The sequence below is a fragment of the Ursus americanus genome, chromosome 24, assembly GCF_024610735.1.
Source record: "Ursus americanus isolate L20-20 chromosome 24, mUrsAme1.1.p, whole genome shotgun sequence".
In the NCBI taxonomy this organism is placed as follows: Eukaryota; Metazoa; Chordata; class Mammalia; order Carnivora; family Ursidae; genus Ursus; species Ursus americanus.
This window is the reverse complement of record NC_142150.1, coordinates 10,296,929-10,313,781: the sequence shown is the minus strand read 5'-3', so window position 1 is coordinate 10,313,781 and position 16,853 is coordinate 10,296,929. Positions and strand designations below refer to the sequence as shown.

At 39.7% G+C, this 16,853-nt stretch overlaps 1 protein-coding gene across 2 annotated transcripts in view; it reads right to left on the bottom strand.

Annotated features, from left to right (window-relative positions):
• NELL1 (neural EGFL like 1) overlaps positions 1-16,853 on the bottom strand; it is an 823,559-nt gene that overhangs the window by 41,097 nt on the left and 765,609 nt on the right. Inside the window, exon 16 of one of the 2 annotated variants that reach the window (XM_045808610.2) lies at positions 2,426-2,566. The exons of the other annotated variant lie outside the window; for it this stretch is intronic. Coding sequence (XP_045664566.2) covers positions 2,426-2,566 — 141 coding nt within the window. The remainder of the gene's footprint in view (positions 1-2,425; positions 2,567-16,853) is intronic. 2 annotated transcript variants of the gene reach the window in all.

Here is a 16,853-nt window from a genome sequence, read left to right as displayed (position 1 = left end):
TTCTCATTGACTAAACAGCAACTACCAAAGGGTCTTATTGGAGAGACAGAAGAATAAAGTCCATTTCACACTCACAGTCTAGTTGGAGAGCAGATGAACTGTACAGCGGTACAAGTTTCCATGGTACAAGCCAGAGAAACATACAGCAGGAGAAAATTGGAGTTAGCAGAGGACAGGAGTGATGACTCCTATGAAAACATCCAAAAATGCCTCGTGGGGGCCTGGTGGAACATGAGCCGAAATTAGGAAAAAGATCAGAAATTCCCATGTGAATCAGGATGATCAAGGAAAAGAGAGGGTCATCTTTGATTCAGAGTTCTGTTCCATTCCAGCCAGAGGGGACAGCATGGGCAAAGGCATCTAAGAGTACGAGAGCGTGGCGGGTCCAGGCAGTTATAAAATTGGTTTAACGAGGTAATCTCTAAGATCCTTCATGCAATAAAAAGCTAAGAGTCACCCATTTAATGAGATCAAATACAGTGTTTAAAAATGAGATTTTTATTTTTAGTGCCACAATGTAATACCACATAAGGCCAATATTCTATGTCCATTCCTCAATCACAACTGCCATTCTATCTATTCCTATTCATGTAACATCTGTTTACACTGAGCTGCACACCTACAGAGCTTCTTGGCCATTTGTAAAGGAAGTATCTGAAGACCCAGGATAACTGCAAACCTGTCCCTATGGTTACAAATCATTATTTAAAGAATAAAAGAGGGGTGCCTTGGTGGCTCAGTCAGTTAAGCATCCGACCGACTCTTGGTTTACGCTCAGGTCATGATCTCAGGGTCATGAGATCCAGCCCCAAGTGGGGCTCCGAGCTCAGTCTGCTTGAAACTCTCTCCCTCTGCACCGCCCCCCATCCCACCCCCTACCCTCCCAGCTCACGCACTCTCTCTCCCTAAAATAAACAAACAAACAAAAAGAATAAAAGAAACGATGGATAGGGCAGAGTGCTGAATATGCAGGGACACTGAAGATAATGATAACTAACATTTACTGAACATTAACAGGTGTCAATTCAATTAATTCTCACAACGCTCATATGACCTAGATAGCAACATTTCCATTTTACAGATGGATAAGTGAGGTATGGTCTAGATAAGATCTTGCCACAGGGAACCTATTTAGAAATGAAAGAACTGGAATTTGACAGCAGGGAGTTTAGCTCCAGGATCCATGCTTTTATTTTTATTTTTATTTTTTTTTAAAGATTTTATTTATTTATTCAACAGAGAGAGACAGCCAGCGAGAGAGGGAACACAAGCAGGGGGAGTGGGAGAGGAAGAAGCAGGCTCATAGCAGAAGAGCCTGATGTGGGACTCGATCCCGTAACGCCGGGATCACGCCCTGAGCCGAAGGCAGACGATTAACCGCTGTGCCACCCAGGCGCCCCAGGATCCATGCTTTTAACAACTATACTGCATGCTTCTCAACAGGAGTGGTGGACAGTTCATGCTGTGTGCCCACTGTTCCCTGATTTATCTTTACTTTAAAACAACCTAAGGGGGATGTTGGAAAAACACTAGGTGGATCTCAGTAGCAACCTTCAGAAAATATATATATATGCAATGAGCAGAGACAATGAATTTTCAAAATCACATTCCCATTTTCTAATTCAGCAGTCTGAACGCAAGGTCAGAAGGCTTGCCCTATAGGTCTGTCCAAACCTGCATGAAGAATTTAGTTGAGTTCACAGAACATGATGTAAGTGCATTGGCTAAGCTTCTCATGGAAACAATGCCAGGTTTGATCAGTTGTTTGGATGTCATGAAAGCTGTAGGGTCTTAAAGGTAAAAAACTCCACCTGCTAGCTTCCTATGTTCAGCATTTAACAGAACCTCAAGCAGAACAGTGATTAAAGGAGACTCTGTAAGGATGATGGTGGTAATAACAATAATAAGGTTAATGTACCTCTATTACGTTTGCGCCAACAACGGAAAGCTTACAATCTCTAAATGTGTGGCATCCCATTTAATCCTAGCAACACACATATATTATTATCCCATTTTTACCCTTTCACCGACAAAGACTCAAAGAGGTGCTTTGCCTTTTTCCGTACAAAGGTTGGTATTTAACCTTAACTTTCTCAGTCCACCAGTATTTCTTCTCCCACTTGTTTCTCAAACTGTTAAAAATTTTAGCAAGCCACCATGGTTTTACTTCAAAAGAACCAGAAACCATAGCACACAGACCAAGGCTTTGAAACTCTGCCCCAGTTTCCATATAAAAATCCGAAAACCCCACGCTGCCTAATCCCTGGCCTCCTGCTTGAATTGTTGAGGGAGGAAATTTGAAAACTGATGAGTTTAGCCCGTGAGGGGTCATATTTTAACATTGGGAACTGACGAGAGTGCCAAAGCAGGCTGCCCCTCCTGCAAAGGGCCAGAAGGATGGAGGGCATGGCTAAAAGCTGCTTACCAACACAGGACTGCCCGGACAGTGAATAGGTCCCATCGTCATGGAAACCGCTTCTGCACTCACAGTGGTACCACCCTGGCAGGTTAACGCAGCGGGAATGGTTGTGGCACTCAGTGATTCCCTCTGTGCATTCATCAATATCTGCCTCAGAGAAAAACACAAGCCCACCAGGACATTAATTTCTTGTGACACTAACCTTTCAGTGAACACCTAAACCATGCTCATGTCAACAGATCAGTTAAAAGTGGTTAGTCACCTGAAATGGAAGTTACAGGAAGAATCAAATCCCATTTTTTTCCAGAATCCAAACCAATGGAAAGCTGGGTTCTCATATACTGAATAACAAACGAGAGCTGACGGTCAGGAAGACATTCTAACTACAAATGTGTTGGCTTCTGCCTAACCAAAGAGTAAACTGATGTCTGGCACACTTTTGGTATTGAGTATACAGGAACTTTTTTGGATTCACTGTTTCCAAAATAGTAATTCCAGATATTATTTGCTATTCTTTGATAACCTCTATGAATGAATAAGCTTGGGAAACTGGGTTGAAGAGTGTGCTGAACTGGTTTCTTTATACTGCACTATCAAAGAGACTTATCATATTCATACGCCCTGCAAAACTTAGGGAGGAGAATAATATGCACTGTTTCCCAAATGTATTTGGCTGAGGGGTGGATTAGTCCTGTGAGACCATTTTGGGGAGCATAGTTGGGGAACTACTGTTCTAATTCTTTCCAAGCTTAAGGACTTGATTTATGATGGGCAATCAGAGAACCTCAGTCTTCAGTCGTTCCTGATGAAAGGTCACATTCTGGGCTTTGTTTGCTCTAGGATCTGACTCTTTAGCATAAGCAAATGCCTAGATCAGGCTTAGATTCTCTAGCCCAAAGGCCTGCCTCTGAGCTGAAGCAGTTGACACCACTGCAGGAAGACAAGCTGTCAAATGTTATGCCAGGGTCAGCTCATTCTTAGAGAATCTCTCCGTGTAATTGGTTCTTGGAATATAGCCATTGTTGGCTAGAAATCTTTTTCTTCTTCTCCTGGAAATATCTGAACTATGCCAGTCTTCAACAAATAGGAATCTAATTAATATTGGGATATAACACATAATGAATAAAACACATTTGGAGTCTTTTTCAGCAGTGCCCTGCTGTAGCCATTGGCTCAGGGGCAATCAGCTACCAGTTGTTCTATTACCTTGACATGTCCTAAGGTGTGCACAGGGCGGTGAATGTAGTTTGCAACCCGTCAGTCTCATCTCATGGCATTCCAGCCAAGTAAGGAGAGAAAAAGTGTAGCTCTTTATACTGGGCAAATCCAGCTTTTTAAAATTTTCTTTTCCTTCCTTCCTCCCTCCCTTCCGTTTTTTTCCTGCCAACTGCCATCTTCTTATTTTTTCTTTTTTTTCATGTTCAATTAGCCAACATATAGTACATCAGTAGTTTCTGATGTAGTGTTCAACGATTCACTAGTTGCATATAACACCCAGAGCTCATCACATCACATGCCCTCCCCTTAATACCCATCACCCAGTTACCCCTTCCTCCCATCCCCCTCCCTTCTGTAACCTTCAGTTCATTTCCCGGAGTCCAGAGTCTCTCATGGTTTGTCTCCCTCTCTGATTTCTTCCCATTCGGTTTTCCTTCCCTTCCCCTATGGTCCTCCGCGCTATTCCTTATATTCCAAAGATGAGTGAAACCGTATGATAATTGTCTTTCTCTGCTTGACTTACTTCACTTAGCATAATACTCTCCAGTTCCATCCACGTCGAGGCAAATGGTGGGTATTCATCCTTTCTGATGACTAATATTCCATTGTATATATGAACCACATCTTTATCCATTCAGCTATTGAAGGACACCTCAGCTCCTTCCACAGTTTGGCTATTGTGGACATTGTTGCTGTGAACATTGGAGTGCACGTGTCCCTTCTTTTCACTACATCTGTATCTTTGGGATAAATACCTAGTAGTGCAATTGCTGGGTCGCAGGGTAGTTTGACTTTTAATGTCTGAGGAACCTCCATACTGTTTTGCAGTGTGGCTGCACCAGCTTGCATTCCCACCCACGGTGTAAGGGGGTTCCCCTTTCTCCGCATCCTCACCAACATTTGTTGTTCCCTGTCTTGATAATTTTAGACATTCTAACTGGTGTAAGGTGGTATCTCATTGTGGTTTCTTCCTTTATGACTTATCATTCAGCCCATATAATTCTTTAACACATAGCATCCCTTAGGGTTTTTTAAATTAAAATTTTAATTTTTAAATGTTTAATTTTAATTTCAGTATCGTTAATATACAACATATTAGTTTCATGTGTACAATAGAGTGATTCAACAATTCTATACATGACTCAGTACTCATTAGGATAAGTATTCTATTTAATCCCTATCACTTATTTAACCCGCCCCCCCCACATCCCCTCTAATAACCATCAGTTTATTTTCTATAGATAAGAATCTGTTTCTTGGTTTGTCTATTTTTTTGCTTACTCATCTGTTTTGTTTCTTAAATTCCATATATGAGTGAGATCATATGGTATTTGTCTTTCTCTGACAGACTTCTTTTGCTTAGCATTATACTCTCTAGCTCCAACCATGTCATTGCATATGGCAAGATTTCATCCTATGGCTGAATAATATCCCATATATGTATATATGTGTGTGTATGTGTGTGCCCTCTAAACTTACTTTGTTGAGGGTTTTATCATTTATATATATATATATTCTTTGTCCACTCATCCGTCATATACTTGGGCTATTTCCAACATCTGACTATAGTAAATAATGCTGCAATAAACATAGGGGTATATGCAAGGGATACATACACCCTTCAAAGTAGTGCTTTTGTGTTTTGGGGGTAAATACCCAGTACAGTGATTACTGGATCAGAGGGTAGTTCTATTTTTAACTTTTTGGGGCATCTCCATAGTGTTTTCCACAGTGGCTGCACCACTTTGCATTAGGGTTCCTTTGTCTGCACATCCTCACCAATACTTGTTTCTTGTGTTTTTGATTTGAGCCACTCAGACAGGTGTGAGGTGATATTTCATTATGGTTTTAATTTGCATTTCCCTGATGATGAGTGATATGAGCATCTCATCATGAGTCTTTCATTTGTCATTTGTATGTCTTCTTTGGAGAAATGTCTGTTCGTGTCTTTTGCCTATTTTTTAATTGGATTGTGTTTTGGGTGTTGAGTTGTATCAGGTTTTTTTTTTAAGATTTTATTTATCTATTTGACAGACAGTGAGAGAAAACACAAGCAGAGGGAGCAGCAGAGGGAGAGAGAGAAGCAGACTCCCCACTGTGCAGGGAGCCCTATGTGGGGCTTGATCCCAGGACCCTGGGATCATGACCTGAGCTGAAGGCAGATGCTTAACAGACTGTCACCCAGGTGCCCCTGTATCATTTCTTTATACATATTAGATACTAACCCTTTATTGGATATGTCATTTGCAAATACCTTCTCCCATTCCATAGGTGCCCTTTCAGTCTTGTTGATTGTTTCCTTCGTTGTGAAGAAACTTTTATTTTGAAGTGGTCACAATAGTTTATTTTTGCTTTTAACTCCCTTATCTCAGGAGACATATCTAGAAAAATGTTGCTATGGTCAATGTCAGAGATATTAATGCCTCTGTTCATTTCTAGGATTTTCATAGCTTCAAGTTTCACATTTAGGTTCTTAATCCACTTTGAGTTTATTTTTGTGCATGGTGTAAAAAAGTTGTCCACGTTCATTCTTTTCCATGTAGTTTCCAGCAACATTTGTTGAAGAGATTCTCCCATTGTATATTCTTTCCACCTTTGTCAAAACTTAATTGACCATATAGTGTGGGTTCATTTCTCGGTTTTCTTTTCTGTTCCATTGATCTACGTGTCTGTTTTTATGCCAGTGCTATACTGTTTTGACTACTGCAGCTTTGTAATACAATTTGAATTCTGCAATTGTGATACCTCCCAGTTTTGATTTTCTTTTCTTTTTTTTTTTTAAAGACATTTATTTTAGAGAGTGCATGGAGGGGAGGAGCAAAGGGAGAGGGAGAGAGAAACTCAAGCAGACTCTGCACTGAGTGTGGAGCCCAGCGTGGGGCTTGATCTCATGACCCTAAGATCATGACCTGAGCTGAAATCAAGGGTTATATGCTTAACTGACTGTGCCACCCAGGCACCCGCTTTTCTTTTTAAAGATTGCTTTGGCTATTTTGGTCTTTTGTGGTTCCATACAAATGTTAGGATTGTTTGTTCCAGTTCTGTGAAAAATGCTATTGGTATTTTGGTAGGGACCCCTTTAAATCTATAGGTTACTTTGGGTAGTATAGACATTTTTAACAATATTTTTTCTTCCAATCCGTGAGCATGAGATACCTTTCCATTTGTTTGTGTCGTCTTCACTTTTTTTCATCAGTGTTCTACAGTTTTCAGAGTTAAGTCTTTCACCTCATTGAACAAGTTTATTCCTAGATATTATTTTTGGTGCAACTGTAAATGGGGTTGTTTTCCTCATTTCGTTGTCTGCTGTTTCATTATTAGTAAATAGGAATGCAAGAGATTTGTGTACTCTAATTTTGTACCCTGCAACTTTAGTGAATTCATTTATCAGTTCGAGTAGTTCTATGGTCGAGTCTTTAGGGTTTTCCATATAGAGAATCATGTCATCTGCAAATAGTGGAAGTTTTACTTCTTCCTTACTATGTGGAGGCCTTTTATTTCTTTTTGTTGTCTAATTGCTGTCACTGAGATTTCCAGTACTATACTGAATAAAAGTGGTGAGAATGGACATCCTCTCTTGATCCTTACCTTAGGGGAAAGGCTCTCAATTTTTCCCATTGAGTATGATGTTTGTTGTGGGTTTTACATACAAGGCCTTTATTATGTTGAGGTTTGTTCCCTCTAAACTTACTCTGTTGAGGGTTTTTATCCTGAACGGATGTTGTACTTCATCAACTGCTTTTTCTGCATCTATTGAAATGACCTTGTGGTTATCCTTTCTCTTATTGATGTGATGTATCACATTGATTTGCAAATGTTCAACTGGACTTGCATCCCAGGAATAAATCTCACTTGATCATGGTGAATGATTTTTTTTTAAATGTATTGTTGGATTTGGTTTTCTAGTATTTTGTTGAGAATTTTTGCACCTCTGTTCATCAGTGATATTGGCCTATAGTTCTCTTATTGTTTTGACTTTATCTGGTTTTCATATCAGGGTGATATTGGCCTCATAGAATGAATTTGGCAGCTTTCCTTCCCCTTCTATTTTTAGGAATCATTTGAGAAGAATAGGTATTAACTCTTCTTTAAATGTTTGGTAGAATTCACCTGTTCAGCCGTCTGGTCCTGGACTTTTGTTTGTTGGCAGTTTTTTAAATTATTGATTCAATTTCATTGCTGGTATTTGGCCTGTTCAAATTTTCTATTTCTTCCTGCTTCTGTTTTGTTAGATTATTCATTTCTAGGAACTTAGACGTTTCTTCTAGGTTGTCCAATTTGTTGGAATATAATTTTTCATAATATTCTCTTATAATGGTTTATATATCTGTGGGGTGGGGTGGTATTGCTCCTTTTTCATTGTGATTTTATTTATCTGGGTTCCCCCTCTCTCTCTTTCTGGATGAGTCTGGCCAGATGTTTATCAATTTTGTTGATCCTTTCAAAGAACCAGCTCCTGGCTTCATTGATTTGTTCTACTGTTTTTCAGTTTCTTCTTCATTTATTTCTGCTCTAATCTTTATTTCCTTTCTTCTGCTAGTTTTAGGTTTTGTTTGTTCTTTTTTTTCTAGCTCCTTTATATACAAAGTTAGATTTTTTTTTATTTGGGATTTTTCTTGTTTCTTCAGATATTGCTATAAACTTCCCTCTCAGAACTGCTTTTGCTGCATCCTAAAGAGTGTGGACCATTGTGTTTTCATTTGCATTTGTTTCCATGTATTTAATTTCTTTTTTTATTTTCTAGTTGACCCATTCACTGTTCAGTAGCATACTGTTTAATCTCAGTGTGGTGCTCTTTCCAGAATTTTTCTTATGCTTGAATTCTAGTTTCATAACAGTGTGGTCAGAAAAGATGCATACTATGACTTCGATCTTTTTGAATTTGTTGAGACTTGTTTCATGGCCTTATATGTGATGTATTCTGGAGAATATTCATGTGTACTTTAAAAGAATGTGCATTCTGTTGTTTTAGGAATGGAATGTTCTGAATATATCTGTTAAAACCATCTGTTCCAGTGTGTCATTCAAAGCTACTATTTCATTGTTGGTTTTCTCTTCGGATGATCTGTCCATCAATGTCGGTGGGGTGTTAAAGTCCACTACTATTATTGTGTTACTGTGGATTACTTCCTTTATGTTTGTTATTAGCTGCTTTATGTATTTGGGTGCTCCCATGTTTAAATATTTACAATTGTTTATTTTCTTGTTGGATTGACCCTTTTTTTAAATCACACAGTGTCCTTTGTCACTTGTTATAGTCTTTGTTTTAAAGTCTATTTTGTCTGATAGAAGTACTGCTATCCCTGCTTTCTTTCGCCAACCATTTGTATGATAGATGTTCTCCATCCCCTAACTTTCAATCTGCAGGTGTCTTTCTTTAGTTTTTGTCTCAGAAACTCTCTCTACTTCTATTCTGATTGATAGCCTTGCTGGACAGGTATTCTTGGCAGATATTTCCCTTTTAGCACTTTGAATATATCATGCCACTCCCTTCTGGCTTGCAAAATTTCTCTGAAAAATCAGCTGAAAAACTTATGGGATTTCCCTTGTATGTAACTTCTTTTCTCTTGCTGTTTCTCAAAGTTTTTCTTTATCACTACTTTTTGCCATTCTAATTACTATGTGTCTTACTGGGGACCTCTTTGTGCTGATTTTTTTGGGGGGATCTCTGTGTCTCCTGGATATGGATATCTGTTTCCTTCCCCAGATTTGGGAAGTTTTCAGCTATTATTTCTTCAAGTAAATTTTCTGCCCCCCTTTCTTTCTCTTCTTCTTCTGGGATCCATATAGTACAAATGCTATTTCACTTGATGGAGTCACTGAGTTCACTAAGGCTATTCTCAGTTTGCATAATTTTTTCCCTCTCATTTGCTTAGCTTGATTACTTTCCATTACTCTGTCTTTCAAATCATTAATTCATTCTTCTGATTCCATTAGCCTGCTATTTATTCCATCAACTGTACTATCAAATTTCATTTATTGTGTTATCTCTGATTGGTTCTTTCTTTGTCTCTTTGTTAAATGTCTCACTGACATCCTCCACTCTTTTCTCAAGTCCAAGAGTATCTTTATGATCATTATTTTAAACTATCAGGCATATTAATTATTACTTATCTCTGTTTCACTTAGGTCTCTTGCTGTGGTTTGGTACTATTATTTTATTTGGGAAATATTCCTCTGCCTTCTCATTTTGTCTAACTCTCTGTATCTGTTTCTGTATGTTAGGAAAGTCAGCTACATCTTGTCTTGATAGTAATGGACTTATGAAGAAGAGGTCCTACAGTGCCCTGCAGTGCAGTGTACCTTGTTCCTCAGGATCTGGTGCTTCATGGGTGTCTCTAATGTGTGTTGTGTGTGCCTTGCTGTAGTCCTGGCCTCTTTTTCCTTCAGTCCAGTTGTCCATGGAGGCTCTTTTTTCCTGTTATGGGCAGTGTCTAGTCCCTGGCTTGGTGGGGCACATTTTTAACAAGGTATGTACTGGTCTGCTTGAGAAATGCAACCTGCCACCACCGCTGCCAGAAATGAAGCCCTGCAAAAGATGCTGGTCAGGAGATGGGGTACTGGTGATGTCTGTATATGTCTTCTGGGAGCTGTAATGCTGGGACTGAGGAAAGGTTTAGTTGAAAGAGCAGATCCGCCCAAGTGTTGGGGGCAGGTCTTGGTGTAAGCATGTTGGGTAGTGAGTGTTGGTGCCATCCTGGTTCCTGCACGTGGTCCTGTGTTTATGCTGAAGGGCAAGGGAGTGAAATAGCACATGCCAGCTCCTTTGTTCCTGGAGGGGGTCTCCCTGTGAACCACGCTTCTTTGGGACAGGCTCTGAGATGAGTAAATCGTTCTTCCTCCAGTGTGTCCCTACTGCTATTTCTATGCTATATCTCTGCTGGCTCTTTGTTGTACTATCTCTTTAAGGGTGGGGACTCAGCCTGCTAAAGCCTTCTGGACTATTCCAAAATGGAACTTGCTGATTTTTAAAATTCCAGGCTTTAAGTCCCACTTGTAAGAACTCACAAAATTCAGCCCCCTTCACTGTCAAAGCCAAATGTCTTCCCCATATGGGTTCCCTGGTGTGACAGCCTGTTTCTCTTCCTTCTCAAAGACCCATCCTCCCTCTGGACCATAGACAGCTAAGGTCCATTTTGCTCTCAAGCTGTATCTCCATGCTTTCTACCTTCTTCTACGTGCCCTAGTCTCTGCCTTTGGTCGTTATGTTTGTTCTGCCAGTCTTTGGGTCATTTTTTTGGGTTATTTATGCTGATGTGTTATTTAGTTGTATCCATGAGACAAGTTGAGATTAGGGTCCTCTTACTTCAGCTATCTTCCCAGACTCCAATCACATCCCTTAGGTTTCTAAATGTAATAAGCCCACAGGACCCAGGGGTGCCTTCAGCTATTGCAGTCAGGTTGTCTGTGCATGTATTATAAATTCCCAGAAAATGAATTTTAAACATCTATATTATAATTTTTGAAATTTTACAGATGTGTGATTTTGTGGGACACAACTTGGATCACTTAAAATTTCAAAAATTAAAATAGGTAACTTGAGACTATGTCTCACAGATAGGAAGAGCTGGCCCTAGCTTATGGAATCAATTCAGTATTTTTAAATACAGGTCAGCAAGAGAAACAAGTGTAATGAGAAGACTGATTTTCAGAGACAGCTTCTCCATGTGAGGTTGAAAGACAACTCTCTGAAATGGAGCAGCAACAAATTCTATCTAAAACCCTGATTTCCAAAGCTTCTGGAGAAGCCGTTATACCCCAGAGACACCAGGGAATCCCTCCCTGGCTTGCAACAAAAATGAGAAAAGTAGTGGAGATGTCCTTTGCCTGGGAGATGCACTGCCTATAGCGGATTCTGGCAACTCACTGGGAATAACCAGGACTCCTCACATACCAGCACCTGGTAACAAAGCTGCACATTTGTTCTGTAAGGTCTACAACTGAAGCCAAAATTTTCATTTTTATATGCACCCAGACTACAGTTGAGAGGTGCTCACATTTTGTGTTCATAATACTGGCCATTTCTTCTACACAGTCACAGTAGCATTAAAAGCAACCACCACAAACCCAAATACAGAAAACAGACTTTTCAGTGACATTTTGGGGACTTTAAAAATTATAAATGGGTCGTGGCTGCCTTTGTCCCCAGAGATTTGTGTCTCCCAGTCAGCACTTGCCACAGACAAACAAGACAGATGCCTTGGTCTCAGCAAGTTCATTATGGAATCCAACACTCTCTCAATGAATTCTCATGAATTACAGTGAGCCCGTGTTAGGGAAGGTCATTGACAGGACATAACTGCAGGTTGACCAGAAAGCTGGACCCAGGTAATCAGAGGCTCTTTAGCCCTTCCCCTACACTTGGAATATACATTCTGCCCACAGTTCCCACAGGCAGAGCTGTTTTCAAGGACACAGCCTTCAGAAAGCAATGTGTTGTTGAGACCATCTGGACAGCATACATGACTGAACCCAGTGAAGGCCTCTATATAAACTTTGAAGATTCTGGTAGATGGGTGTGGAGATCTGCTCATCTTGCAGCTTCTCAAGACGAGCCTTGTACGTTGAATTCCTTTGTGTATTATACCTGCCTCCTACTAACCTGCAGTGGTTTGCTTCCTTCTTCTGCCTCTCCTTGCCCTGCATGTACAGAGGCCACCTCGCAAACCAAAAGCCTGGCTGCATCACACAATGTGTTACTCATTCCAAAGGAAACAAGCAAAAAATATATATCATTTTTTCCTTCCTCCAACAAGTCCCAGAATTCATTTAAATTTTGTTTAATCCAGCACAGATCTGAAAATGTGGCAGAGGAAACAACAGATGATGGGGAATTCTTAAAAGTGGAACCTACAGTATTTATTTCTGTATCCTCAGTGCCAAGTGTCTGCTACGAATAGCTCACATTATAGCCTGGGTCACACAGGTAACAAACTGCAAAACTAAGTTCAGAACTAGGTAGAACTTGTATCTGTCACTACTCTATCAAATCATCTTGTTGACAAACGAAGAAAGGTAGATTTACACAAATATACAGCATTTCTTCAATTCTCTAATATCTGTTGAGCTGAAAACATGACATGCTAAAGAGGCTATTTGTGCTGTGGCAGATGCAGAAGATACGGTTCCAGAAATACAAGCACTCATGACCAAGCAGAGGAGGTGTATACAAGCATCCTTTAAACCCCGGCCAGTATCACCTTCTCCAACTCCTCCAGACCCACAGGTCCTCCCTCCCCTAGTGGCTCAGTGTATATGTGCGCATCTATTTAAGCACATATCTTGCTCTATCACCGTAATCCCCCGATTATGTCCATCACTCAAATGCAAATTTCCCCAAGAACAGAGACATCATCTTAGATTTATATTTCTAGTGATAGTAAGTGATTATCAAGTAATACGAAGGTATCCAATAAAAGTGTGTGAACATGAATGCAAAAATAAGTGACAATGGACTGAATGAAAGGACCAATGAAAAAGTGCCGCAATAGAGATTCAAAGATTTCCGGCTGTTTGCAAATCACAAAGATACAATATCAATTCACAAAAATAATACAGTGGGGTTAGTTTAAGCTTTATATGTCATTTACCTTGAAAAGAAAACATGTAGTTTCTAGTTAGTACTTTGTTGCCATGCCTAATTTTCAGAGATTTTTAAGGTGGAATAGGCAACAAGAAGACCCACAGCTCTACCTGCCTTCAATGAACAATCCTACCTGTACCTTGAGATTTTTTATCACAATGAAAACCAGATGACTGGTTTTCCATAGCATGTGTCCTAAGGAACACATTTAATCTTATTTGGAATGTACAATGAATTTACTATTAAAAGCCATTTGCAAACAGATCCTTGGATTCTTGCAAAATTCTTGTCTCTTGAGTTAGATGAATCTCTTCCTTTGTCTGATCTTTTCTGTCTCAGATATGCTATTTGAAAATTCATAAAATCAATAAAGTTTATCTCAAAGCTTATTTTCAAGGATATAGTATTGTGTATCATTTTAATGGGTTAAAGTCCACAGTGAGGTAGAGGCTCAAGAAGCAGTTAGATTTTATGTTGTTTTGTTTTGTTTAGAGAGAGAGAGAGAGAGAGAGAGATAGCATGCACAAGCAACAGGAAGAAGGAGAGACAGAATCCTAAGCAGGCTCCACATCCTGTGCAGAGCCTGACATGGGTCTTGATCTCACAGCCCTGAGATCATGACCTAAGCTGAAATCAAGAGTCAGGCGCTTAACCAACTGAGCCACCCAGGTGCCCCGTATTTTATCTTTTCTAAGGATTTGAACAGTGAGGAAGTTGAGTCATCGGAAAAATTTTGATACTTTCATTCACCGGACAAAACTTTATTGAGCACACATATAGGAAATGCTGTATCACAACGTGTGATACAGAGATGAAAAGAAACTGTCCCTGTGCTCCAGGCACTTACAGTCTATCAGGGCAAACTGCGATGTAAAAAAGTAACCATGGTTAACAGAACATGGACTGTGGAGACAGACAAGACTTCAAATTCCTGCTCACTAACACACATATATTGTATAGCTTTTTTCAAATATTTGTTTTCTCATCTGTAGATTTTGGGAAAATAAAATCAAATTTTATAGGATTAATGAACAAAAGACTCATAAGCACAATCTGTTCTATTTTTCCTGTTGTGCAGAATATTAACTTTTAACTCTATATGCTGCTAAAACAAAACAAAACAGAAGACAGTAGATGGAGTTCGAGTGTATTATGCTAAGCAAAATACGTCAAAGAAAGACAAATATTATATGATTTCACTTATATGTGGAATTTAAGAAACAAAACAGATGAACATATGGGAAGAGAAAAAAATGAGGGAGAGAAGCAAACCATGAGAGACTTTTTTTTTTAAAAGATTTTATTTATTTATTTGACAGACAGCCAGCGAGAGAGGGAACACAAGCACGAGGAGTGAAAGAGGAAGAAGCAGGCTCCCAGTGGAGGAGCCCGATGTGGGGCTCGATCCCAGAATGCCAGGATCACGCCCTGAGCCGAAGGCAGACGCTTAACAACTAAGCCACCCAGGCGCCCCAGTGAGAGACTCTTAACAATAGAGAATAAACTGAGGGTTGATGGAGGGAGATGGGTGGGGGATGGGCTAAATAGATGATGGGTATTAAGGAGGGCACTTGTTGCGATGAGCACTGGATGTTACATGTAAGTGATGAATCACTAAATTCTACTCCTGAAACCAATATTACACTATATGTTACCTAGAATTTAAATAAGAATTGAAAAAAAAATAAAAAATTTAAAAAATTAAAAGCAGAAAACAGGACAAAAATTAATATTAACTTGTAATCAAGAAACTGGTTAGGACAAAGGTAATTTCTGGATCCTTAAAAATATTCATGTGGAGTTTGAGATAACTGTCACATTGCAAAACACTGGGGAATAGAATCTATGAATCTGTAATATACACCACATAAAAACATGGGTTCTCTCCCCCCAAAAAGTCACATGAATTTAAGTGGAATCAGTAACATAAAGTACCAAAAATATAGTAAACACAGAGCTGATGATTATTTAACATTTGCTGAATTCCAGGATTTCCCTGAGCATATAGCATGCATCAGAATGTGTAAGGGAAAATAAAAAGATAAATTAGTGAAACAGAGAGACTGTGTGATAGAAACAGCCTAGCTCTTTCAACTCCCCTTTTCCTTGGGCACCCAAGGGTGTGTCGTGAGGACACCTCCTTTGCAGATGAGTGAGCCCCAGTGACGGAGTTCTAGCTCTGGAGCTAGAAATACTGTAATTTCATATAAGCCTGCACAAATGTCTTACATGAACCTCCATGCTATTTCACCTGCCCATTGGAGGCTACGGTACAGGAAAACTTGAAAGCCACATCCTAAAAATGGTAGAGCCCGCATGACTACGTAGAGTGGGGAGCAGACCTGAATCTGTCTTTTCCACTGTTTCCATGAGTGGAAGTACGTTTCTGTCTTACTGAGGAACCACAGTTTGAGGCCGCTTTATTGCTGCAGCTAAATTTCCTAATTATTTCTGATAGACCCCTTTCCATATTAAGGGGAAGACTGCAGAGGTCAGAAGTCAGGAAGACACAATCTCTACAAATAAAAACGAGCAAACAAGAACAACAGCTCAGCACCAATCACAAATCATAGACAGTTAAAGAGGTGGGAGGAGTTTTGTATTGGAATGAGACAAAGCTTTGTGGTCTGATATACTTGAGTTTGAGTCTTGGCTCTGTTAATGCCTAGTTGCAAATTATTTATCGCTTTTCAGCTTTAGTTTCCTTGGTTCTTAAATGAAGATGGTTTTACCAAGCTCATAATGTTGCTTTAAGGATTGAACGAGATCAACGTAAAGCTACTCTACGGAGCTAGGCAGGAACTCATTAGGCCTGCAATAATTAGCATTCTCTAATTTCTAATCCCCATTTGGTCACAGAGGAGCTATGTGTCCATGCCAAGACAGTCCAAGTCTCCAGCCTCAATTCTTGTACGTAAAATGAAAGGATTTTGTGATAGCAAATTTCAGGGCTCTTCCAGGTTTAACACCCCAGAAGATGGGAGAACTGGGCTTTGGGCTTAGGTTTTCATCTGCTACTAACCAACTGAATGCTTGCTGTAAGTTTAAGTAACTGCAGTTTCTTCATTAGACAAATTAAAAAATGCATGTTGTGTATGTGTCACCAACCAAGCTCCAATAAGATATGAAGAAACTCTGGAAGTCAAATAACTGCTACGCAAAATATACGGTGACATCATTCTGTTTCTTCTTTGTAAATTCTGATTACCAACTAGTTTTAGTCCATTAAACCTAAAGGTGCCAGCTGTGAATAATGGTGTCAGTGGTATTGGGGATACGGCTCTCTGCCTTCTGTAAGTCTTCTTTACCGACTTAGCACAAGACAATCAGCCTCTTCCTGGTTGAAACCTTCCAATTTTATCTCTGAAGTCCTTCTTTTTTGGCTAAACAACTCATTCCCAAATTCTTCCATAAAAAGCCAATCTATTTGCACTCAAACTTTTCTCTCTAGTCCTGAGGCTCTCTGGTTCACATCTCTAAATTGGCCTCTAACACAAGCTCATATAACATTTACTATGACCAGCAGATTAGCTAACCTCAGAGGTCTCTCTTCAAACTCACTGTGCCCAAAGCATCTTTCTGTATTTCAAACTCATTTTCTCCCCAGCACACCTTCCTAGCTCTCATTCCTCA